The 26,460-nt window shown below is 43.7% G+C and overlaps 1 protein-coding gene across 1 annotated transcript; it reads left to right on the forward strand.

The window, feature by feature from the left end:
- The first annotated feature begins 1,974 nt into the window (after window positions 1-1,974).
- TMF1 (TATA element modulatory factor 1) lies at window positions 1,975-24,823 on the forward strand. The gene is made up of 17 exons (XM_069966911.1): window positions 1,975-2,133; window positions 4,524-5,713; window positions 9,180-9,283; window positions 11,236-11,362; window positions 11,830-11,935; window positions 17,061-17,203; window positions 18,341-18,507; window positions 19,540-19,696; window positions 20,465-20,557; window positions 21,108-21,264; window positions 21,580-21,772; window positions 22,487-22,556; window positions 22,635-22,727; window positions 22,945-23,064; window positions 23,253-23,405; window positions 23,600-23,725; window positions 24,399-24,823. The coding sequence occupies exons 1-17, from the start codon at window positions 1,992-1,994 to the stop codon at window positions 24,540-24,542; spliced, it is 3,285 nt and encodes a 1,094-aa protein (XP_069823012.1). The 5' UTR covers window positions 1,975-1,991; the 3' UTR covers window positions 24,543-24,823.
- Window positions 24,824-26,460: the final 1,637 nt, after the last annotated feature.

Genomic DNA, 26,460 nt, shown 5'->3' on the forward strand with positions numbered 1-26,460 from the left:
AGTCCTTGCAGCCCTTGCTTAAGTACATACATTACCTATCCACGTTCCAGGGCTGCTCCTGCGGTCTTCTTCTCCACGGATCCCGCGCTCTAACTTCAGAGTGGCCTTTCAGCTGACAGGCTGCTCAGCCAATCACAGGCCGGGACCGCAGCGGCCTGTGATTGGCCAGGCAGCCTGTCAGCTGACTGGTCGCTCTGAAGCTAGAGCGCGCAGGACTCGGGGAGAAGAAGACCGCAGCAGCAGCCCTGGAACGTGGATAGGTAATGTATATCGTCAGTCGACGGCCGCGCACCGCTATTACACGTAGCGGAGCGCGGTTTGCGCCCGACAAAAATAGGTCAGAACCCATATGAACGATCAGCCGATGATCGTTGTCATCGGCTGATCGTTGTATTTATTACATGAAACGATAATCTGCCGAGTCGGGCCGATTATCGTTCCGTGTAATAGTACACTTAGATTTCTCCTCTTTTCAAATCCATTCCTGTCTTTGGCTTCAAATCTTTGGCAGATAATATGTCAGATAATCTTTCTATCTAAATGGACCCTAATGCTGGGTTTACACGGAACGATTATTGTGCGAATTTGCATGATAACGATCGAATTCGAACGATAATCGTACATGTAAACGCGGCGAACGATGGAACGATGAGCGAGAAATCGTTCATTTTGATCTTTTAACAGGTTCTTAAATCGTTGTTCGTCGTTCGCAAAAAATCCGTGTAAACCGTCGTCCGCGCGATAGTCCGGCCGCCCGCCGCCACGCTCATCCGCAGCCCGGCCCCCCGCTCATCCGCGGCCCTCTGCGCCGGCTCGATCACTCGATCGGAGCGGCGGCGGGGGTGGCGATCGGGGCAGGCTGCGGGCGGGCCGGGCTGCGGGCGCACGATTGCAAAACGATTTTTCCGTACGATATATTGTACCGTCTAAACGCTGATCGTTAGAAAAAAAAATCGTTACTTCGAAATCTTTAATCGTCCGATCGGGCCAATTATCGCTCCGTGTAAACTTAGCAGGTGCGTTTACACAGAGAGATTTATCTGATAGATTTTGGAAGCCAAAGCCAGGAATGGATTTGAAAAGAGGATAGATCCCAGTCTCTTTTATGACCGGATCCCTGTTTATAGTCTGTTCCTGGTTTGGGCTTCAAAGATCTGTCAGATAAATCTGTCTGTGTAAACGCACCATAATGGTACGTTTACACAGGCAGATTTATCTAACAGATTTTGGAAGCCAAAGCTAGGAATGGATTTAAAAAGAAGAGAAATCTCAGTCTTTCCTTTATGACCTGTTCCTTGTTTCTAGTCTGTTCCTAGCTTTGGTTTAACAAATCTGTCAGATAAATCTCTTTGTGTAAATGCACTTAGGGTCCCTTTACACAGAAAGATTATTTGACAGATTATTTGCCAAAGATTTGAAGCCAAAGCCAGGAATGGATTTGAAAAGAGGAGAAATCTCAGTCTTTCCTCTTATGACCTGATCTCTGTTTATAGTCTGTTTCTGGTTTTGAATTCAAATCTTTGGCAGATAACCTGTCAGATAATCTTTCTGTGTAAACGGACCCTTACCCCATTAAATTTCAGGGATATAGTGAACTGGAAAGGGGTTTTAGGAACTGGACAACACCTTTGTAAAACCTACTCTATCCAATTCCTATACGTTACTATTCTACACTGAGCAGTAGTGAATACAAATATATGCAAATGATAAGATATTGCAACTCAGTGACAACACCACCTGGAGTCACGTGACCATCTCGCCGCACACCTTCAGGACCTACCGGCGGCGCGCCCCGATGACGTCATGACTAGACGCAGTCACCTGATCAGTTCTGAGAACGCCTTTGGGAAGACGAGTGTCGCGTTACGATGACGTCATGACGGGGTTTGTTTACTGCTACGTGTTCGGGAAGTGCTAGGAGATCGGCGGCGGCAGCGGCGGCTGGTGGTGTGGGCTACCGGGGAGGAGGAGGAGGGGGAGAAGCCGGCGCTATGAGCTGGTTCAATGCCTCACAGCTCTCGAGCTTCGCCAAGCAGGCGCTGTCTCAGGCCCAGAAGTCCATAGACCGAGTACTGGATATAAAGGAGGATGAGACAGCCTGGGCAGGCTCCATCATCAGCCACTATGAGGAGGGTAGGTGTACTCTGTGTGATGGTATTCTCTGTGTCTGTGAGTAATTATATCGCCTAGATTCTGCAGTGGGTGATGCCCTTAAAGGAGCACTCCACCTATCTGTCTGTAAAGGGGAGTACCACCTGAAGGGCAAACTGCTATTAAAGGGGAACTTTACCTGAAAACCAACACCTGCCCTTAAAGAGGAAACCTCCTTAACATTATCTTAAAGGGGCACTCAACTTGAAAGGCAGGAGCTCCACCTGAACAGCAGCCATAAATGGAGAAGTGTTACAAAAAAAATTACCATAGCTTAAAGGGATTGTCTTAAAAAACAAGGACTGGCTGGTTGCACTGGTTCCTGCACCCAACACTGCAGGCGAACAGCTGAAATTGCTGGCGACAAGTGGTGACAGCCCGGCATGTCCATGACGCAGCTGCTCCAGGGGAAAGGCGGTGTTATTGTGTGACTACTCATGGCTGTGAGTGTAATACCGCCTCTATGATGTGTATATGTCCTAATGGGGTGGACAGGGGCCCTCTTTAATAGACAAAGGCAAAGCGTTTCAGTGTATCACTGCAGAACAGGAGAACTATTAGAATGTGGATGACAGTAGTAACTTTGGCTAAAGTGCAGATCGTACTCGCTGCTTCTAGAGGGGCTGCAGCATTACCGTAACACTCCTAATATATCTGTCAAGATGGCTGCCCCCCATAACAGTGTACAGGTTTACTGTCAGCAGGTGCTCCCCGTACGTCATGGATGCAGTTGCTCTCAGTAGTTTGTGTTGTCGCTGTGTATGACTGTCAATTATCCTTATTCAAAATCTGATTCATCATTATTGGTGCATGACCCGGATATCTTCACCCCGACGGCATTCCTTATGTCATTGTGTATTCAGGTCAACGTCTAAGAGACCCAGTGAGGTTTTTAAAGGGTTAAATGGAATATAAAAGTATACCTGCATTTTCAAAGACCTCAGGATAAGTCATCATTTGTATACATGAGGAGTAGTATTATTTGTGGTCATTATATAATTTGTCTATGAACTTTTACACAAGTTCTCTCCTCCACAGGATTCATCTCTAATTCTCAGTTATTCTTGACCTAGTGGGTATAGACTTGCTTATATGATGTCTGCCACTGCGCAGACACAGAAGAGAATCCTGCACCCCTATATCTCTATAGTGCACCTTCAGCATGGGGGACATTAAAGAGTAGTACTGAGCAGTGTTAGGGGGCATTCACACGTTCTGTGCATGCTCCATAAATACGGACAATGCACTAATTAAAGGAGCTGGGAGTTCCCGGGATCATTGATAATGATCAGGAGTTTAGAAATTGTTTAAATGTTTGCGCTACTGTAAATAAATTGAGTGTTATACCACTTTCCCTATAGAATTCTGTGGAGAGGGAGTAGGGATCCCCTGTTCACCAATTCCCTGCTATCACACTTTCCATACAGCTTCTTAGAGAGATTCCCAAGCTGCTATGGTAAAAGCACCACTATTGGGTGCTTCTGGGCTGTTTCTGTATTACCTGTACACCATAAAAGATAGCCGTGCACATGAACAGCCTATCCTCCCTTGGTCTCCTTTTTGTAGTCACCATTGGCAAGATACTACAACTCAATGGAAGTGGATATCCCATAATGTCTCTTGTCAAAATACTCTTTTAAAGGAATGGTCCAAGTATTTGACTGCCACCCAGCCTGATGTTGGGTGTAAAGAGCTGCTCTTTCGTTGGTCGGGTTGCAAAGGTCACTGTCTGATGCCCAGGGGTTTACATGAACAGGTCCTCTTCTCATTAATAGATACTTGCTGAGTATGGGATAGTGACCTCTGTAAGGCTTCTATTGGGGATTATGTCAGATTTCATGGGAAGGAAACATGCAGCGTGCTGCACTATTATTCCCATCAAGTGTACAGACGGCTTGCCATAATCTGACGGACCCTATTATAAGTTATTGTGGTCCACCGGACAGAGTTGGTGCCTGTTGTTTAGCGGTTTCGGCACTTTGGTATGGACCTTGACAAACTGTGCAGCCCTGCACGCAATTACAACAATCCATGTTCAGTGTCAGGTCAGGGGCAACCTGATTTCTTTCCTGTGTTGGATGCTCATTTCCTGCTCATTTTGTTGCATTAGCCTGGGTATTCCATAATGTATGACATGTAAGTTGCTTGTCACTTTGTCTTACACTTGCCTGGCATAGAAACAATGTGGGTTTACTTGTTTTTTGGTATTTTATTCTGTGCATGTGTTTTACCTTTCATTTCCATATTTAAAGTCTTCATATACTTAATCATATGTGTGTGTGTGTGTGTGTGTGTGTGTGTGTGTATATATATATCTCAATACCTTCCTATGTCCATATTAGATCTCGCTCATATTCACCTTTTGTCTTTAGGCAGTGGTTCTTCAATCAAAGGAAGCTGGGAAAATTCCAACTGGGGAGGACAGTCGGAGGAGGCTCAAACCCAGGTCATCTTATCACCAACCGCCATTACTAAACCTGTCAGGAGAACTGTGGTGGACGAGTCTGAGAATTTCTTCAGTGCCTTTCTCTCCTCACCAGAGGCTAAACCTGTGACAGTTAGTTCTGTGGTGTCGAAGCCTCCCGCCAAATCTCAAAGACCCAAAGAAGAAGTAAAGCAAAATGCACCCAAGCCTATAAACTTACTGAAAAGTGACAACCAGTCCAGGGATGAGCTCCAGGAGAAGGAGCAGCTGGAATATCAAGTCCAAGACTTGGAAGTAGTAGATGTATCTGCGGATGAACGGGAAGAGCCATCTGAGGAGAAATGTGACCTGGAAAAGACCATCCAGGAATCTAGTGACTCTCCAGAGGAACTGAAAGAACCTAAATCAGAAGAAGATGGCATTGCTTCTTCTCCAACAGTTCCTCCAGAAAACAAGGACAGTGGTTTGGACCTCAAGGACCAAAAGCTTGAGGATCGGCAGAGTAATACCCCATCCCCTCCCATCAGCACTTTTTCCTCTGGCACTTCCACAACTAGTGATATTGAGGTGCTAGACCATGAGAGCGTAATAAGCGAGAGCTCTGTCAGCTCCCGACAGGAGGTGACGGACTCCAAGGGTAACCTCAGCCTGATGCAGAACTCCTTTCAGCTCTTGTCTCCCTCTGCAGAATATAGCCGCTTGGATGAATTTCCTAAGCTGACAGAAAGCTGCTCATCTTCTGATGCTTTTGAAAGGATAGACTCCTTCAGCGTACAATCTCTGGACAGCCGCAGCGTCAGTGAGATCAACTCTGATGATGAGCTGCCAGGCAGGGGGTGCACCCTAGTCGCCATTGCGGTTAGCACTTCCATCCCAAGTATGGACATTACTAGCTCTACTGAGAGCAAAACTGATGAAGAAGTTGTTGAGACCACACTACTTGTGCATTCGTGTGAAGACATAGAGATGGAGGAGAGTGGAAGGAGCGCAACCCCTGTAAATTCAGAGCAACCGGATCTCCTGGTGACTTCACTCCAGACACAAGAGCCAGAGTCAGTCAGGCAGCAAGTGCTGGGGGAGGAGAAAGAGACGGTCGATAAGCCAAAGGTTGAATATACAATGGAAGATATGCAAAAGGTAATAAAAGCAAAGAAAACATCCTGGCTGGAAAGTATTCAGCTTCCTTGTGCTTTACAATTTCAGGTTGATTGCTGGTGCACAAAGTTGTTCCATGGTTTTTTGATGTCTGTTGTGCAGTGAAATACAATCTGTTGGTCCGGTTATCTACCATTTTAGTCAGTAGCATTGTTGAATGGGTCGGTTTAGAGCAGGGGTGCCAAAATCGTGCCTCCAGCTGTTTCAAATCTACAATTCCCATCATGCCTGGACGGCCAAAGCTTTAGCTCATCTCTTGTAACAAAGCTGATATAGTGATAATGAAGGCAGCTGCAATGCTCTGCACAGCTGGGTGGCTGAGAGTGCTGCTCTGCAGGGAAAACCTTGATGGACATGCTGTGCTTGCACCCCCTTCATTCTCATGATCAGTGGCCCAGAAAGTTGGACCCCTACTGATGATGGTGATATGGCAACACCTATACCCCTTTAAGCACATATAACTTTACTGTGGCTTAGTACTGAAGAATTTCCTTGAGTCCCTCTAATAAGCTTCTAAACCCTGCTGCATATAAAATCACCAACATGGTGGGAGAGAAATTACTGTAAATCACAAATAGAATCCAGTTTGCAGCATTTTGTACTTTGCCTTAGTGGCAGATCTACTAAAGGGCCCTATTCCACAGGCCGACTGACAGGAGCAAGCGAGCGCTATTAGCACTTGTTTGCTCCTCGTTCCCTGCTCACTGCCGCTGCTATTCCACGTGGCAGCAGCGAGCAGGTGAGTCCGGGAGGTAGGGCCGTGGATAGCTGCAGGGGGGCCGCCCAGGTAATCGCTAGATTGTCCGGGCAGCCCATAGCATACAGTAGCAGTCTGCTGCCGCCGTTCCTGTTCTATGGAGCGACGGCAGCCTATAGAAAGACAAACGACGCAACGATCAGCTGACATGAACGATGTTGGCTGATCGTTGCCTTCTATTCCACGGGACGAGTAGCGGCTGATATCGGCCGGATACGGCCGATAATCGTTCCGTGGAATGGGGCCTTAAGATTGTCTATTTTTCAAAACCCCTACACATTAGGGTTTTAGTTATTCATCCAACTAGATTTATTTGTCTTTTTGCTCTCAATGTATGTGGCCAGTTTTTTTTTTTTTTACGTGACTGCGCCTACTTGTGATTGGTGCAAAATGGATCCTCACTATTGTGAAAACTGATCACTTTACATTTGGCTCAGACTAGGTTCACACTGCATTTTTGATGTCCATTCAATGCATCGGCTTTATGGGAAAAAATATGGCTGGTAAAAATGGATGCAGTTGTATGCAATCTGTTTGGATCCATTTTCCTTTGACTTGCATTATTTACAACAAAAAAAAGGGGAAAAAAAATCAAAACTGGTTCGTTTTTAGAGTACATAAAAACGTGGTTGACCATGTTTTTCTGTACATTAAACATTTTAAAATGGATCCGTTAAACGGAGAGCAAAAATGCAGTGTGAACCTAGCCTTACCACCAAGTACATGGACCAACAGCAATAGGAAAAACCCTAAATAAAAATGTCAGGACATATGGTTTCTGAGGTGCTTTGCTGGTCGTGGTACAAAAGCAAGGAAAACCTGAATTGATTTAGTGGTAAATCTGTCAGGAAAAGTCTGAACATACTAGAAAAAAAGCAAATGCAATGAACCTAATTTTTCTTTTTTAATAATTGTAGTGACTAGAGATAAGCGCAACTTGAGCGTGCTCATGTACGGTCAGAAAAGTTGGATGCAACTCTAGGGAGTCCTGGAAAACATGGATACAGCCTATGGCTTATGGCTGTATCCATGTTTTCCAGGGCTTCCTAGGGCTGCATTTAACTTCAGCCAGCAGTGAGTTTTAATGCACACCAGTGCGAGGTTTCAGCTCAATAGTAGTTTGAAAAAGACAACTATTGAGTGGAATAGTGTACTGCACTGGTGTGCATTTAAACTCGCATTCGTTTGGAGGTGAATATTCTTTTGTTGCTCATCTCTAATAGTGACCAATCGCAGGGCAGATTTCCTTTTTTAAAAATGATGGAGGTTGTAGTTTTGCAAGGGCTTAATGGATACAGGTTGAAAAACACTGGACTAGACAGTATTAACCATTTTTAGAAATGCATAATAAAGACCTAAAGCAAATGAGCCATCAGGTACATCGCTTTGAGTTTTTAACATTAATGGATTGGCACCAGTGCTGTGGTCATTTTTTTTAAATAGCCCCAATTACTCTGCATGGCGCAGGTCTATTTCCAAGCACCGGCCCGGCACATGAACCACTGGGGGCAGACCCGCTGGCCCGCAGTGTGACTATGGGCCCTATTCCATGGGCCAATGGGGGCCCGATCAACGATGTAAACTAGCGCCGATCTGCTAGATCACTGCTCGTTTACTGGGCCTATTCCACGGCCTAATGATCGTTGAGCGAGGGCTGCAAGGACATCGTTACTGATGTCCTTGCAGCCCTTGCAGCATGCATAACCTGCAGGCCTTCTTCTCCGCTCTGTCTTCCTCCCCGGGTCCCGCACGCTCTAGCTTCAGAATGGCCTGTCAGTTGACAGTCCACTCAGCCACTCACAGGCCGCGGCGGTCCCGGCCTGTGATTGGCTGAGCGCTCCGTCAGCTGACAGGCCATTCTGAAGCTAGATCGAGCGGGACCTGAGGAGGAAGACAGAGCGGAGAAGAAGGCCTGCAGGTAATGTATTGTGCTTCCCAAATTGTCGGTCGCCCGCCGCGCATTGCTATGGTGGAATAGCGGTGCGCGGCGGGCGGCCGACGATTTGGAAAGCACAATACATTACCTGCAGGGCTTCTCTTCCGCAGGGGAACGATGATTTTAGGTCTGGCCCTAAATGAACGATCAGCCGATGACACGATCATCGGCTGATCGTTCTCTCTATTCCACAAAGCGATAATCGGCCGAATGGGGCCGATTATCGTTCCTGTGGAATAGGGCCCTATCTCCCCTCCCCTCTGTGACACGGCTCCATTAGAGTCAATGGAGTGATGTCACAGAGGGGAGGGGGCTTCATCACACTGGGGGCTGGCGGGCCCGCTCCCACTGCTCCTGGACGGGCCGGTTCTGGGAAGTAGATCGGCGCCGTGCATGGGAACCGGGCGTCAGTTCAAAAAAGTACAGCAGCACCAGCACCCCACGCCGGCGCCAATCCATTTGCGTAAAAAAAAATCAAAGCGATGTACCTGATGGTACATTCTCTTCAAACAATAAAACTTGTATAAAATGTTTGATAACCAGAGGATTAAGTGAAGTTGCTTTCAGCAGCCTATATTGTATAGAACCATGCTCATTTTTTGTGGGGTGAAATAGTATTTGTAGGCTGCAAGTGTGTGGCACATGGCGCCTAGAGGTTGTGTTCCTGTTATGCATACACTGGGGAGATTCCTCATAAACAGAAACTTTGTAATGACTTTATCAATTCAGCTTTCTTTTCTGTAACCCGTGTGTAGATCATTGATGAGCTCACTGGCCGGCTGGAGAAGAGAGAAACCCAACTGTTATCAGTCAGCAAGGAAAAGGCACTTCTAGAAGAGACGCTTGACAACCTCAGAGAGTAAGCACATTGTCTGTCTGTTGTTAGTACTTGTACTGTGAGGGCAGGGCCCAAACACAGTAGGTGGTCAGAAACAGATATAGTTAGATGTCTATAACTACGGCCACATATGGTATAAATGCAGACCTGTATGGATTTCCATGCAGAGAATGTGCAATATTTACTGTGTTAGCAAAATGGTGAGATTTTCTAAGTCTCATGTTGCAGAAAAAGACTCCGGCGGGAATTGGCCTGATACGCAGGTTTAAAGGGAACCAATCACGTTAAAAATGGCTATTCAGTTCCCGCTGGGAAGGATGGTAGCGGGAATTTATTTATTTTTATTTATTTCATATATATATATATTTTTTTTTCTTTTTTTCTTCTTCGCACTCCTGGCAGGGGTGGGTGGGGTGGTTGGGTTAGGGGGGAGGAGTAATTTTATGTCTTATGTGCAGTTGTTATGCATTTAATGCTGAATATTTCCATTTGTCAAAGCTATGTTATTGTAATTACTGTAATGCATGACAACTTATTTATGTTAGATATTAATAATTGTTATAAAATGGAAAAAGAATAAAGAATTAAAAAAAAATGGCTATTCAGCTTAGGAAGTGTGCTGATAAATCATTCAGCACACTTTCTATACATATCCTTATATCCCCCATCCCTGCAAATAAAAATTTATAATCTTACTTTTATAGATTGGCGCGCTGTATGGTAATCACCCCCAAGTAGTCATCTGGGCGGTGGGCTGTGGTAAGGTAGTCACGGTCCCCTGGGCGGCCCGGCCATCTAATCATGCCGCTCTGGGCGTGTTTCAAACTCCAGTGAAGCTGTGACGTCCTCCGGAGGCATGCTATAGCGTCCGGCAGCGGGCCAGTGTTCTCATCACGCTGTGATGAGAACGTCGGTTACGCCACCGGACGCTACAGCATGCCTTCGGAGTACATCACAGCTTCACTGGAGTTTGAATCACGCCCAGAGGGGTTTACTCTGCCGAACCGCCCAGAGGACCGTGACTACCTTACCACAGCCCGGGTGACTACTTGGGGGTGATTACCATACAGCGCGCCAATCTATAAAAGTAAGATTATAAATTTTCATTTGCAGGGATGGGGGATATAAGGATATGTATGGGAAGTGTGCTGAATGATTTATCAGCACACTTCCTGAGCTGAATAGGCATTTTAATGGGATTGGTTCCCTTTAAATCTACAGCATGTCCATTGTTATGTCAGACCCACCACAGATATCTGCAGATGTCTATCTTAGACTTCAGTGGGGGTGTGAAAGTTTGCAATAAGTCAGTATGTGATGATGTGATGCACATGTGGGTATACTTTTGTAGATTACTAAACAGTAATGTATACGGTACCTTATGCATCATTGTTTACTATTGTACAGAAGCAGGGAGTGTGAGGATAAAAAGGCATCCCTGCTCCTGTATACAGCAGCAGATCTGCACCAAAATCCACATGATTTGGAGTGGATTTGCCACAACTATAGCCTTAGGACCCGTTCACACTATGGAATTTGCACGAACATGTCAATTCTTTGGGCAGATGGTGGAGTGCGCATGAGACATCATATTCAATCACTAGGACAGGCAGAACTTCAAGCAGGGTCTGCACAAATTCTGTAGTGTGAACTGACCCTAAATCTGGCCATACACCTTCAATAACTGACAGCTCAACTATCGTTTGTCCATGAGTTATCTCTCCCCTCGGGGCCCCTGTCCCCCCCCCCCCGTACACGGGAACGTTCCTGTGTTCTCTGTAATAAGCTGCAACAAGAGAGCTCTGACTGTGACTTATCTCTCCCTAAGCAAAGGGGTCAGGCTGTGATTTTTCCATCATGCCTGACCCCTATCACCACCAACATGGACAACCAAGCCAGTATTTCTCAGGAAGTTTTGCTAAATAAAAGCCCTATACACCCGTGTTATGTAAAACGGTTATTTTGCTTTGCAGTGAACTTGTCAGAGTAAAAGAAGAAAGTAGCAGCGTGTCATTGCTGAAAGACGAGTTCACACATCGAATAGCGGAAGCTGAGAAGAGAGCGCAGCTAGCCTGTAAAGAAAGAGACACCACCAAAAAGGTAGGCAAAAGAAGTGGTCATGTGACTGCCAAATGCCCTCTTTGGACGTTGAAAAGAGGTTATTTTGATTAGACGACATCTTTAATCCCTTATTGCCAAAACAGTTGTCTTAATGTTTTTTGTTGCCGCATTCGAAGAGCTATAACTTTTTCATTTGTTTGTTGCCCTGGTCATATTAGGGCTTGGTTATTGCAGGAAAAGTTTTACTTTTTAAAAGTGCCATTTTGGGGTTCATATAACTTACTCATTTAAATGTTTAAAATGTTTTTCAAGGGGCTGCGAAAATTTGATTTGGGCTTTATTTTTTGTGTGTTTTTCAATATACTTTATTAACCGTGTGGTAAAAATAACATGATACTTTTATTCTCTGGCTTAGTACGATTACATAAGTTACCTCACATTACACCGTGCTAAAGACGGGCTCTATGATAATAACGTAAATATTATTATCATTGTTATATTTTCAGGAGATAAAAGCCATGAAGGAGGAGCTGGCTACTAGATTGAAGTCCAGTGAAACGGCTGAGATAATGAGGGAAAAGGACGAGCAAATTAAAGGCCTCCTTGAGGAAGGTGAGTGGATCAGTGGGGTGTCATGCCTGATATCTGGAGTGAAGGGCTTAGTTTTAATGTGTGATCACTAGGAGTGGTATTTAAGAAGCATACATGTATAGAAAATGACACATGACAATGATTTTTATGCACAATAGTTCCAGTGGACACTTAACCAGTAATGGCCTATTTCACTATGAGTTCATTTGCCAGCATATCTCATGTCCACAATAACATATCACTTTAAAAGCAAGTACACATAAGAAAAGAACAAAGCTTAGACTAATAATTCTCAATATTATTCAAATGACAAAACATCAACAAAATACTTATGTCAGGATATCTAGTTAAAACAACATCCACAGCCGCAGCAATTGCTTCCCATGGATGTTCATATGGTATTAGTGAGCATTAGAGATGAGCGAACCTCGAGCATGCTCTAGTTCATTCAATGCCGAACGCTCTGGTTCGGATGAACGAGGTTCGCTCATCTCTACTGAGCATTCTATCTAAAGCCTGGTATAATCCAGGTTGCACATCAATGTGGCTTCCTATACTAGGATAACACAATTGTGCAGCCTACCCAAGCAACATCATTATATATATATATATATAATAAATATTCTCCAGGGGTGCCTCCTAGTGGGGAGATGACCAAACCACCCTGATATGTAGCCCCTTGAAGAGAACCGTTTTTTCTTTTTTTTTAATAACTTCATTCTATTTAAATCTCTTTTTTTATTAACATTTGTAAATATAATTAATTTTGTGGCCCCATTTTTTATTTATTCACCTTTTCTTCCCTGTTTCGCGCCAGCTCTTTTCAAAAGAGTTGGCACAAGACAGGAAACTCCCATCAAGCAGATCCTTTGCCCGCCGCTCTGTGAATACACAGTGATCTCGCGCTGTACAGCGCGAGATTGCTGTGTATTATCTAGTGTCCCTCTTCTTATCTATTCATGAAGATACAGACCGCCTTTGCAGTTTGTATCTAATACTTTACCTAATCCTCTGTTTAGGATCAGCACAGAACACAACAATCACTGAGCTCAGGGAGATCAGAAAAAAAATCCAACAAAGCACTCACTCAAGAGTCTCCACTGATACATTGCCCCCTATAAATATATATATATATATATATATATATATATATATATATATATATACAGTGTCGGACTGGGGTACCTTGGGCCCACCAGGGAAATTGATTCTTGGGGCCCACCCAACATATAAAGACATAATCAGCACCAAACCTTTCACGTTAGTACAGCGATTTTGCATAGAGCTGTGTATGTGAGCAGCAATACTAGTGCACTGCCAGTCACTTATACAGTTGTTACTGATTTATGCAGTTGTGGTAAAACTGCACCATTTAGGTAGAAACTTAAAGAGAACCGGTCACCTCCCGTGCCGGGTCAGAGCCCGGCCGACCCCCGCTAGAGCCCCTTATAGTCACCTCATTCCCGAAGTCCCGCTTCTTCAGCCGATGCGGGGACGGAGATATCACCGTGGGAAGCCTGGCGAGCGCGGCTGAGATGAGTCCGACGCTCATAGAGAATGAATGGAGCAGTCATTCTCATCTCAGCAGCGCGCGCTCCGGGCTTCCCACGGTGATATCTCCGTCCCCGCACCGGCTGAAGAAGCGGGACTTCGGGATTGAGGTGACTTTAAGGGGCTCTAGCGGGGGTCGGCCGGGCTCTGACCCGGCACGGGAGGTGACAGGTTCTCTTTAATATTGCTGCAAAAACACATGAAAAATGTCATGTGTGAACACAGACTTAGAAACATAAACGATGAAGGAGAAAATGTCCATCTAGTCTATTCTTATATTACAATCTCCAGCAGAGGAGACCAATAATGGTTTATTCTAGCCTCACCACAAGGTGTTGGGCTAGAATAAGACTTTTAAGGACCTTCATGAAAGGCATATCAGTGGTCATTAAAGCGTTAAAGGGGTACTCAGGTAAATAAAAAAAAAATTTTCAAATCTGTCAGAAGTTACAGATTAGTAAATTACTTTGTCTTCCAGTACTTATCAGCTGCTGTATGTCCTGCAGGAAGTGGTGTATTCTCTCCAGTCTGACACAGTGCTCTCTGCTGCCACCTCTGTCTATGTCAGGAACTGTCCAGAGCAGTAGCAAATCCCCATAGAAAACCTCTCCTGCACTGGGCAGTTCCTGACATGGACAGAGGTGGCAGCAGAGAGCACTGTGTCAGACTGGAGAGAGTACACCATTTCCTGCAGGACATACAGCAGCTGATAAGTATTGGAAGACTGGAGATTTTTAATTAGAAGTAATTTACAAATTCCTATAACTTCCTCACACCAGTTAATTTGAAAAAATTTTTTTCACCAGAATACCTCTTTTACCAGAATATCCCAGCCGGATGGTCTTCATCTCTGTTGAATTGTGATTCAGGCACACCCGTGTGCACCCGCATCTGAATTCCCAGATGCACACAATGCAGCCGGAGCATTATATTATGAGAGGGGGGCATTATACTACCCGTGTCTGGAGGGGGTGCAGTCAGATGAGGGGGGCATTATACTACCTGTGTCTGGAGGGGGTGCAGTCAGATGAGGGGGCATTATACTTTCTGTGTCTGGAGGGGTGCAGTCAGATGAGGGGGGCATTATACTACCTGTGTCTGGAGGGGGAGAAGTCAGATGAGGGGGGCATTATACTACCTGTGTCTGGAGGGGGTGCAGTCAGATGAGGGGGCATTATACTACCCTTGTCTGGAGGGGGTGCAGTCAGATGAGGGGGCATTATACTACCTGTGTCTGGAGGGGGTGCAGTCAGATGAGGGGGGCATTATACTACCTGTGTCTGGAGGGGGGGCAGTCAGATGAGGGGGCATTATACTACCTGTGTCTGGAGGGGGTGCAGTCAGATGAGGGGGGCATTATACTACCTGTGTCTGGAGGGGGTGCAGTCAGATGAGGGGGCATTATACTACCTGTGTCTGGAGGGGGTGCAGTCAGATGAGGGGGGCATTATACTACCTGTGTCTGGAGGGGGTGCAGTCAGATGAGGGGGCATTATACTACCCGTGTCTGGAGGGGTGCAGTGAGATGAGGGGGCATTATACTACCTGTGTCTGGAGGGGGTGCAGTGAGATGAGGGTCCATTATACTACCCGTGTCTGATGCTGCTGCTTATATCTTTATTTTTTGAGTTGGTGCAATAATTGAGAAGAAGTTTGCACTCTGGAGGTCCCAGTTGTGCAGGAGATCCGTGAGGCTTGGGCGCTGATCAGCTGATTCAGGATTCTCACATCAAAGATGATAGGAGTTGTAGTAGAAGTAACAGTAAGACTTTAATCAATGGATGACATTTTTTGTAGAAAACCCTCAATAGATCTGACAAAGAGGGTTCCCCTCAAAACGCCTCATCCATTGATGAAAGTCTTACTGTTATGTCTACTACTACTCCTATCATCCTACCATCACTCCTATAATACTGAATCAGCCGATCAGCCCCTAAGCCTCAGGGATCTCCTGCACAACTGGACCCCCAGGGTGCAAACTTTTTATCATCACATACAAATATACACACACAAAATGACATACTGCAGACATACACAAATATGCACAACACACCTTACATGTATACCTACATCTAATTATACTAACACACACACAAATAGACACAACACACCTTACATATATACCTACATCTAAGCATACTAACACACACACACAGACACATGACAGACACACAAACATATATACACAGATACAAAAGCATGCAGATTATATATATATACAGTAAAATATCTATAGTACTACATTACATAATATACACTATATACATGATAGATGCCCGCCCGCACACACACACACACACACACACACGCATGCATAAACACATGACACAGATGTACAAACACACACAGATTACAAAGACAGACAAATATACAGTAAACAAACTCACATGTTCAGCAGGGCAGGAAGCTCCATGGAGTCTCCATCTTTCCCTCCTCTTCTCCCAGCCAGGCCCGGCAGCCAGCAGCCTCTCCCCCTTCTCCTGTGCACCGACTGCACACATAGCAACAGGAGCGTCACATGACTGCAGAGGGGAGGGGGGATGGAGGGCCCTGCTGCTGCTGCTGCTCTCCGCATCTTCCTCATGACAGGTAGGAAGAGAGCAGGGCCGAGGCTGTGAGCGGGGACACACTGAGTGCAGGGGGAGGGAGGGCCCATGATTAGTTTACATTAAGAACGGGCCCTGATGCCGCCTGTTCTTTTCAGCAGTGTGGGAACAAGCAGGGGCCCCCTTGCGCTCCCTACCAAATGGTAGGCCCCTCTCTGGCTCAGGGACAGGGCCCAGCAAGGAGAAAGGAGGGGGGAGGAGGCGGGGCCCACCAGGGAATCCCCCGGCTCCCCGGTGGCCCAGTCCGAGCCTGTGTATATATATATATATATATATATATCTTTCTGGCAGTATGCTTACCCTTATTAGCAGCATGGCGGCCTTACCCCAACGCGTGTTTCACGTACGTTCGCTTCCACGGGGGGCATGACTGATGGCTGTCCTGACTGATGGCTGAATGATATCACCAGTTCATCATACTGACATCTTACATGCAGATCTTGTTTTAAAGGGGCACTTGGGAAAAAAACTTATGACTTGTCAGAGAGACATGTCAAAAGTTTTGACCGGTTGGAGTCTGAGTGTTCAGACTGTGACCGATTGGGAGAAGCCCACCCAGTGTGGCCCTATCTGTGTCATGTGAAGATATGGCCGTATAATGCAAGTCTACAAAGCTGTCTCCTCACACACAGGAGAGGATGGTTTTTACCCTGACATGTCAAAAGTGTTTTTTTATTTTTTATTTTTTTTACAACAGGTACACTTTAAGCCAAAGGTTGTATACGGTACATAGTTCTCCATTGCTATTGATCATGAGTTCATTGAATGTTGTGTCAATGCTTTTAAATAATATTAAACTTGTCTCTCTGCTGCCCGATCCCTTTTTATGTTCTGTAGTTGAATTTTCTTTGTACCACACAAATCCCTCTACAGCTGCAGACTTAAGAAGCAGTCTATTGTTGAACGGTGGTCAATAATCCTGTATCTGCAGTATATACATCATATTAACCACCATGCTAATGACGGTACATACTTTCTTGCTATCTCAGGAGAGAAACTTTCCAAGCAACAACTTCACAACTCCAATATCATCAAGAAGCTGCGATCCAAAGAGAAGGAGCATGAGAACACAATCAATAAACAGACAAAGAAGATCCGAGAACTGGAGGAAGAATTGCAACTGCTAAAACAGGTGGGTTATAAATATTAGGTATTTGTTGTATTACATGTATCACTGGTAAGATGCAGCCCAGTGTCTGGTCCCTCTGTGCCTGACATTGGCACACAGCAGGGGCTTCAAAGAGGAGACTGCACTGATAATGCTAGCCCTGGGCATGACCGTAGGCTCTTAGGTCCTTTAACTACACACCCGAGTGTGGACATTGCATGGGAGCTGCTGAGGAGCCACAGCAAAATTCATAATTGCTCCTGTCCCCCTTCCTCCTTCAGCATTTCCTCTTCTGTCTGGTTAATATATTACCAGGGAGACATGCCTGTCCTATTCACTTCCATACGTGAGCATTCCCTCTGCTGGGAAATCCACACTCCTCTACAATAGGTCTTTGGGCAGGGAATAGAGAAAATATTGTGGGTGAGAAGGAGAAGAAGGAAGCTGGCATTAGAAGAGGGAATGAGAGGGCAGTGCTGCTGTTAGTGGTAAAGGGTAGAAAGGGGTGAAAACTTCCAACTGAATAGAGGAGTAGCCATCGGCACAGGACTGCTGCACTGTGGTGGTGGTTTGTGCTGGTGATAAATTATTTATTGCTGCACTGTGGTGTTGGTTTGTTGCTGGTGGAGAGGTATTTTGTGCAGCACTGCATTCATGGAGTTGTGTTGCCAGGGGATGTTATATGCACTGCGTGGTTGTATTCAGTTGGAACTGTTTGGCGTAATATGGGTGCTGGATGGTGATATTTGATGGTGCACAGTGGTATGTCTTTTGACTTGGGCCTCACCAAGTCAATCTATTTTGATACTGGAACTTCTCAGACAAAGTTTGAATAGCCTTGTATTAAACAAATATAGGTTTTCCAACCAAAGCCCTGCATTTATATTATACCTAATAGAAAATATAATTGAGGGGAGGCTGTCAAAAGTATTTCAGAAGAGACAATGACATTTGGTAATTCCCTGGTTTTGTAATTTTTATCTCCAGTTTAGTGTTGGGCATAGAGTGCCCATTCTTCATAGGCATCGGGAAAGCTTCCCTGCTGTGTTGAATAACCTAAATTGTGGAAAGCCATGGATTACTTGTAGTGGCATTTCTGTTTGTGTCACTGCTAATCTAAATTGTGGAAAGCCATGTAACATCTATTCTGTATTTGTGCAGACTTTAGATGGCAAAGAAGAGGTTGAAAAACAGCATCGGGAGAACATCAGAAAGCTTAACAGTGTGGTGGAGAGGCAAGAGAAGGACGTGGGAAGACTACAGGCCGAGCTGGATGAAATTCAAGAGAAAAACCGTAGTCTTCAAGCGGCTCTGGACAGCTCCTACAGGTGAGAAGGGAAAAATGACTGGTGTTGTCACTTATAGCTGACACTGTTATATGCTGTAGACATCTTTTTCATGTGTTTTTTTTTTTTTTTGCCCAATATAACCTTGCTGCAACTGGTTTTACTTAAATGTTGTTTGTGTTTCCTCTGCAACTTGCATGTATAGCAGTAGACTACAAGCAGCTCCATTACATTCATTCTCAATCCTAACAGTCAGCTCAGATATAGTTTTGTCTCAAGTTAATCTCATGAATGCACACAAAGTCACGTGAGGTGACGATACACGTAGGGTTACAGACCGGAGCCCCATCTCAGTGCCCTGGGTGATATGTGATTATTCTGTTATGGTTTCGACCCTGACCTTCTGATATGATAGGATAAGTTTTGCACTTGGTCACTTTTTTGTGGGGGGGGATTATTAGGATTTCCAGTATTCATATTTCATACATGATCGTTTACTCATTTATTTATTAGTTCATGTTATTTTTGTGAGCATGTGCACTTTAGGATATATGTATTATGAATAGTCAGGATCCTGACTCATTTGTTTAGATAGGATATAGGGCCTGATATTTATTGTTATTCAGGGCTGCGGTTAGAGGGACACGTATATTATTACGAGTACTCCCTGTGATGGTTTACCCGGATTGGGTTTTTTAGGTGTTTTTAAGTGTATGTTCATTTGCTGTTTTGTTTATGTGTTTTGAAAATAAAGATATCGAATTTATTTATTATTATATTGCGGGTGCGCCATTCTTTGTCTTTCTGTCTGGTTTGGTACATGAATGCACATCTATGCTCAAATCATATTAAATGCAATTTGACCATCTATATAGCGTGATATGGTGGCCGGTATGTGCCGCGGCTGCAGCAGTAGCTCTGCACAGTGCTTGAGGGAACCATATCAGCACAATTGTGCGATTGGTTCCCTTTAAACACATCGTACAGAGGAGCTTTGTGATATAAAGTTAGTAGGTTGTTTTTATAAAACTTTTTTTCATTACTGTCTTGTATGTTGTCTGTATCTTTTCTCAGAGAGCTTGCAGAACTACACAAAGCCAATGCCACTAAAGCCAGTGAAGCCCAGGAGGTGGCACTAAGCTGTGAAATCAAAGTGAGGGAAGAGATGTGTTTAGCGCTGGAGAAAGCTAAGGAAGAGTCTCAAAAGCAGCAGGAGGCTTTGGCCATTCAGGCAAGTTTGTAAGACATATGAGCCAGCTTTGGATATGAATGGAGAAGAAAATATGATGTTGACTTTAGCAACTACTCCTTTTGAGGAGGTTCATAAAGCAGACTTGCGGGTCAGTTTAAAGTATTTCTCTCACTCAAAAGAAAGTCTGACATATCACGCAGATGATTAATTGGGATTAGAGATGAGGGCAACTTAAGCATGCTAGAGTATGACCTTGTGGCATTTGAATTCCGGTGGCTGAAGAATTTTGATGCAGCCCTAGGGAGTCTGGGAAGCCATGGATACAGCCTATGGCCTCATCTCTAATAGGCCTGGTCTCTAATTGGGATCTTTTTGCTGAGTTTATTATTGATTGCTAGATAGAGCTGGGAGAAGTGCACACCCATGTGCACAGTGCACTTTGAGCTGAAGTATAGTCCCCAAAGTGGCAATGTAATAACGCAGAATACTGGCCATAATGTTCCCCAGCATCCATGCTGCTGTAGCTAAAAAGAATAGTGGGAATGTGGGGACTTATCTGAAGCTTCAAGCTGCTTGTTCTTAATTTTATATGGTAAAATTTTTCTGTATTTGTTTCTGATGCTTTTTCCTTAGTCTTTTATGTATTGTCACTTGGGGGAGTTCCTAGTGAAGTAGAGTTTTGGTATTGGCGACATACAATAATAATTGGTTCCAGATCAACCACTGTAACAGAATCTGCTCCTGTCTTTGTAAAGCCAAAACAATGCAAAGAATTAAACCCTAATTCATCTCTTCCACACTCCTCAGGTGGCTGATCTGAGACTGGCGCTGCAGAGGGCCGAGCAGCATGCTGCAAGGAAGGAGGATTATTTACGGCAAGAAATTGCTGAGTTACAACAGGTAATTCAATTATTTGTAGAGTGTAGTTCCACTATGGGTTTCGAAATCTATGTAAAAAAAAACTAGCTTTAGGCTTTTGCTTTGAATATACACATTGTGTTATCTAAATTTCCCTGTGGAAGCATTCACTAGAATTTATAGATAGTGATTCTTTATAGATTGGATCAGGTATGAGAATGAACAATTATTTATTCCAGGGATGGGGAACATGTTGTCCTTCAGCTGTTGCAAAACAACAATTTCCATCAAGCTTTGTATTTGGGTGTCCTGGCATGATGGGAATTGTAGTTTCGTAACAGCTTTCGTACCACAGGTTCCCCATCCCTGCTCTTTTTAGCACTTCATTACTTGCCAAGTTTATAACATACCTTTATGTAATTTAGCAACAACTGCCGCGGTTAATACAAAAGTTACGTTGCACTGGACTGGAATCCCGGACGGAGTGTATACTTTTGTATACTTGTATAATTTATAAGGAAAATATAACAGATGTATTGTGTTTTCATGGTTGCTTTTTCACACTTTGATTGCATGAGCTTATGTATTACAGAGACTCCAAGAAGGTGAATCTCGGAATCAGGAACTAAGTCAAAGTGTCACTTCAGCTACTCGACCCTTGCTGCGCCAGATTGAGAGCCTCCAAGCAACATTAGCTGCTCAGACTGCATCCTGGGAGAAGTTGGAGAAGAATCTCTCTGATCGACTCAGTAAGAATACTGTGCAAACTCCTAAACAGTCCCTAAACATGTGCCTCAGACAAATTATTTGATTCCAAGTGGTTATAGATGCTCAGCCCACTTGAGTGAATTCTCTGAACTGTCCTGTTGTGTAACTAACACAGTATCACATTCTTTTCAACCTCTTCCACTTTTCTTTGTAACTTTTTTAGGCTTATTTTCATATTGCCTCTAGTGCATGTTTACAGGGCACGTGCATGGGATATTTGTCCTCTTAGAGTTAAACATGAGGGCTGAATGCACACATGACTTTATACAAGCCTCTCTTCTCTCTTTTTCTAATAGCTGAATCACAGACTTGGTTAGCATCTGCAATAGAGAAAGAGAGAGCAGCAACAGAGGAGCTTATGTCTATAAAAACACAAATCTCAGCCATTGAGTCTCAAAATAGCCTCCTCCGCCAAGAGAAGAGCCGCTTCCAAGCTCAGCTAGAAGTGGAAAAGTCCAGGCTGTCAAAGATGGAGGAAGATCACAGCAGGTACTGTATATACAAGGGTAGATATGGGGAATAAGATATACGTATGCCCTAATGTCCCACTGAGGTTGTCCTGGGGCCTAAAATGTTATGAGAGCCCTTGCCCCCCAGCTCTCCATTTACTTGTTTGTGCTGACACGGTATATGTACCATGGATATATACTAGCTGGCACATGCATGCAGAGTATCCATCAAGCATCAAAAGGGAATTATTTCAGAGCTATGTGCAATGCTTTTTATAATTATTTTTTTTTCTTTGCTTCTTTTCAGCCCTATGGTGTCCGGGAAAACATGGATACAGCCATAGGGCATAGATTGCATAGATGGCTATGACTGTATCCCAGTTTTCCAGGCGGTCCTCCGACCGTATCCACCCTCTCCACGGAGGTGGAGGACAGCGGGAATCCTTGCCGAGAGTTCAGGTTCGTACGAACCCGAACCTCGGCAGGTTCGGACCATCCCTAAACTGGAACATGCTTGAGTTGCGCTCTTCTCTAACTTCTACTCATGTCCATTTATCTGTTCGTGTTGCAGTTCCTGTGGCTTACCACTAGATGGTGACAACGCTGTATTTTTTTTTTTTGCAAAAGCACTTTTGTTATCTCTGCCAGATATATGAACATAGCTATTTAACATCTGTCCTTCTTATATACATAATTACTTCCCGTATGTTCTTGTTAATATTTCTCAAACATGAATCCTTTTATTTATCAATAGAAATCAAGTGGAGCTGGAGAACCTGAGGATGGAATACAGGAAAATGGTTGAAGAAGCAAAAAGAGAAAAGGTAAAACTGTAGTTCTGCTTTCTCTAGATCATCACTTTTATGCTGTAGTGTCTGTTCTGATGTGGACTTTGTCTGCAGGCTCTACTAAACAGCCAACTAGAGATGGAGAAGATGAGAGTGGAACAGGAGAAAAAGAAGGTGATGCTGGCCCAAGAGGCTGCCAAAGAGAAGGTAACCACCTGTTGTGTTCATTCCCTTTGATCTGTGCCCTCTTTGTGTATTTCCCCAACTTCACTTTTCGGTACATGACAAGAATCTTAAACCAGTAGATCATACAAGCTCCATTCCGTGGCTATTGTATTAAGTAGCATTGCTGATCATTGTTATGTGCATATTGTTTTCATAAAGCTATTTTCCCAACTATGTCTTTCTCTGGCTGTTTTCCTAGGAGCGCAAGTCTTACGGATTTCCCACTCCTGAGACCGCCAACACCACTCCAACATTGTCACGTTCCAGTTCAGTTAGTGGGGCAGACTTGACAGGTTTACAGACATCTCTCCTATCACAGGTAATGATTTTCTATTCTGGGTCCTGTTCTAGGTTACATTAAATTCCCTAGTTGCTACTTTTTACCTTAGTCACTTCCTCTGCTGAAAGAAACAATTGGGTTATAAATGTGTGTCAGAAAATTGTATAAATTCAGCAATTACACATGTTGATTTTAGATTTACTTTTTTGTACTTTTTATACATATAGGATGATCCTCATGAGTCGCTTTATGGTCCAATGACTATGTCCGTCAGCAGCAGCAACCTCTATGACGCTGTAAGGATGGGAGCTGGCTCCAGCGTCATTGAAAATTTGCAATCTCAGTTAAAATTGAGAGAAGGGGAGATTGCCCAGTTGCAGGTAAAACTATGTGATTGCAGATACCTTACATAAATGTTCTCTCCATTGATGGATGGAACTTGTATTTTTAACCTTTTTAATGTGACATTACGTGGTACTTTCTGCACAGAATTCTGTGAAATTCAGACACTAAACTTAATAATTGTTATTTTTACATTTGCTAATTCATTTTCTTCTTCATACCTTTCTTTAAGCTTGAAATTGGGAACCTGGAAAAAACACGCTCCATACTCGCTGAAGAAGTTGTCAGATTAAATAACCTTAATGATGAATTAGAAGAGAAGGTGAAGGAGATCCCAAAGCTGCGAGTTCAGATGAGGGTAAGTATCATATTTGAGAAGAACGCATATATTTCCTACAAAGGGTGTAAACATTGACCCTAAAAGGGCTGTTAAACACCCTTTTTAGTGGACATTTGAGGGATAAGATGAAAAGGACCCCCCTTTAATCACTTAAAGTATAAAAATAACCCAGTTCTATAATCACAGTTAGGCCATGTTCACACGCTGTGAAGATATAGGCCGTTGTTTGACAACGGATGATATCCGACCTGTTTACCCGGCTGATAACGCAGTGTTGGCCGAATGAACATAATTTTATTTTAATTGGAATGCGGGCATATTCGTGTGTCCCTGCACTCCAATTTACCATAGAGCACAATGTAAATTACGACCAGGAGCCGTACTTCACACAGTGAGCACAGAGTATCTTGTACAACCGCTTTTGACTGTATAGTGGCTGCACAGCATTATATCATGCTCAAATACCAAGGAGTCGGTACCAGGCCACAGTATGCATGCGTCCTCCCTGCCTAGTCTTATTGATGTACATGGCTCAGTACTGGAAGCCAAGCAGGGAGGAAGGGGCATGTATACTGTGGCTTGACATCATCTTCCTGACATTTGACCTTTGAGCATGATATATGACAGATTCCCTTCGATATACCCAAAAGACCACAGACTGTTTTGTAATATAATGTAATGTATATTCTAGGATTTGGACCAGCGATACAACACCATCCTGCAGATGTATGGCGAGAAAGCTGAAGAGGCGGAAGAACTGCGCCTAGACCTGGAGGATGTAAAAAATATGTACAAGACTCAAATAGATGAACTACTAAAACAAAGACTGAATTAGTTTATTAGCAGAAACTCTAAATGACTAATAGAGAACACGTTTTAATCAGAACCCCGCTTCCTATGTAAATGTCCTTCCTCGGCCTCTTGTATAAACCATTCGTGTACATTCAGAGATGATTTTTATTTGCCGCATGTCGATATGGCGTTCTGATACTTTCCCTTTAAAGCCTAATATTGCTGTTAAATTATTATTTGTGTAGTATTTAAATTTGCTTGGGTCTAAATCTAGACTTTTTTTTAAGGTTCCTAAAATCTAAAATACAAAACCAGTTCTGTGGATTTGGTCCATCTTCTTTTTTTAATTAGATAAGATTAAACCAGTGAGCAAAGAACATGACACAGTGCAATATACCAGTCAGGTCAAGGCTGTAAAATAAAAGACTGGGGTGCAGGCTTCGGGTGCTAAACCAGGTCCCCGACAGTGCTTAGATCCAAAGCAAAACTGCAACAGCTTCTGTACCGAAGATTAGTTTTTATTTTGCTCAAAAAAGATCAATACATTGCCTATATAACATACTACTTCAGTTATCATCTTCTGTTAAAAGCTGTGGTCTTTTACTTTTTATTGTGATAATGAATATCAAATAAGAAAGCGGCTTTGCAAATAGTCCAGGTAAGGTTTTGTTCACACCTTCACCTGAGGATTCATTAGGTGTCTCAGTCACAGATTAAAATCCCAGACATAATAGCCCAGCATGCTGCACAGTTTTGTCTTAAACAATTTTTGACACCCTTAAAGAAGGCCAAAAGATCTGTCCGTTACTGTTGGTGTGTCTAGCTTGCAGGTGGATCCAGCAGTGCCTTTTTACAGACTACAAACTCCATATAAAGGAAATCTCCCAAATGTAAATCAGCAAGACATGGAAGAGAATATGGCAGCAGGATCAGATGACAAAGTTTGTTTGCAGTCTGTTACCAGGGCAATGCATAGGAGACACAAAACCAGTCTGGAATTGGTTATTTGCCAAAAAGGTGGACATATTCTTTAAAGGGGTTATAGAGTTAGGTAAAATATGTTAAATCATGCCCCCTCCTGGAGACTAACAATTCATTCCATAGATGTCATTACCTTTTCTGTCTCCTTCCCTAAGTTTTGACCTGTTGCTTTCTGCTAAAGACACAAAAAAAAGTGTGTGAGAGCTGCTGAGTCCGTCTCCACCCCCTCCTCCCCAGACGGCTGATGGAAACAAATCTTCGGCAGGCTTTTCCTGCAACATTGTATTTCCTTTGTAATGCTGAGAGGGATAATCTGAGGTCAAGTTGCTGAACGCACTGTGATTATCCCTCCCAGGATTACTAAATTGCAGATAGAGACTTGCTTATATCAGACTTGCTTATATATATATATTTGTGACTGGAGGAGGGAATAGAGAGTAGAGATGGATTTATGGTGCGTTTACACAGAAAGATTATCTGACAGATTATCTGCCAAAGATTTGAAGCCAAAGCCAGGAATGGATTTGAACAGAGGAGAAATCTCAGTCTTTGCTTTATAACCTGATCCCTGTTTATAGTCTGTTCCTGGCTTTGGCGTCAAATCTTTGGCAGATAATCTGTCAGATAATCTTTCTGTGTAAATGGACCCTTAGCAGCTCGCACACAGTTTTTTGTGTCTTTAGCAGAAAGCAGCAGCTCAAAACTGAGGGTAGGAGACAGAATAGGTCACAACATTTATGGACTGAATTGTTAGTCTCCAGGAGGGGGGATGATTTAATATATATATTTTACTTAACCGGTAAACCCCTTTTAAGCCTTTTCTTTTTTTTTCTCTCTTTACATTTCGGGCAAAGCTGTGTTGCTGCCATTCCAACTCCCACAGGAGTCAATGAATATTGATAGACTACAGAGATATGGAACAGTTGTTCTATAAGCCGTATATAGCTGCATAAGTTGACAGATTTGCTGCTGAGGGTTGA

Source organism: Dendropsophus ebraccatus, chromosome 4, assembly GCF_027789765.1.
Source record: "Dendropsophus ebraccatus isolate aDenEbr1 chromosome 4, aDenEbr1.pat, whole genome shotgun sequence".
Classification (NCBI taxonomy): Eukaryota; Metazoa; Chordata; class Amphibia; order Anura; family Hylidae; genus Dendropsophus; species Dendropsophus ebraccatus.

What these genes read in the sequence shown, in the direction of transcription:
- TMF1 (XM_069966911.1), top strand. Translation starts at nt 1,992, where the DNA reads ATGAGCTGGTTCAATGCCTCACAGCTCTCGAGCTTCGCCAAGCAGGCG. An exon ending in ACGCTTGACAACCTCAGAGA is followed by an intron (nt 9,284 to 11,235) that starts GTAAGCACATTG and finishes TTTGCTTTGCAG; the next exon opens with TGAACTTGTCAGAGTAAAAG. An exon ending in GAATCTCTCTGATCGACTCA is followed by an intron (nt 21,265 to 21,579) that starts GTAAGAATACTG and finishes TTTTTCTAATAG; the next exon opens with CTGAATCACAGACTTGGTTA.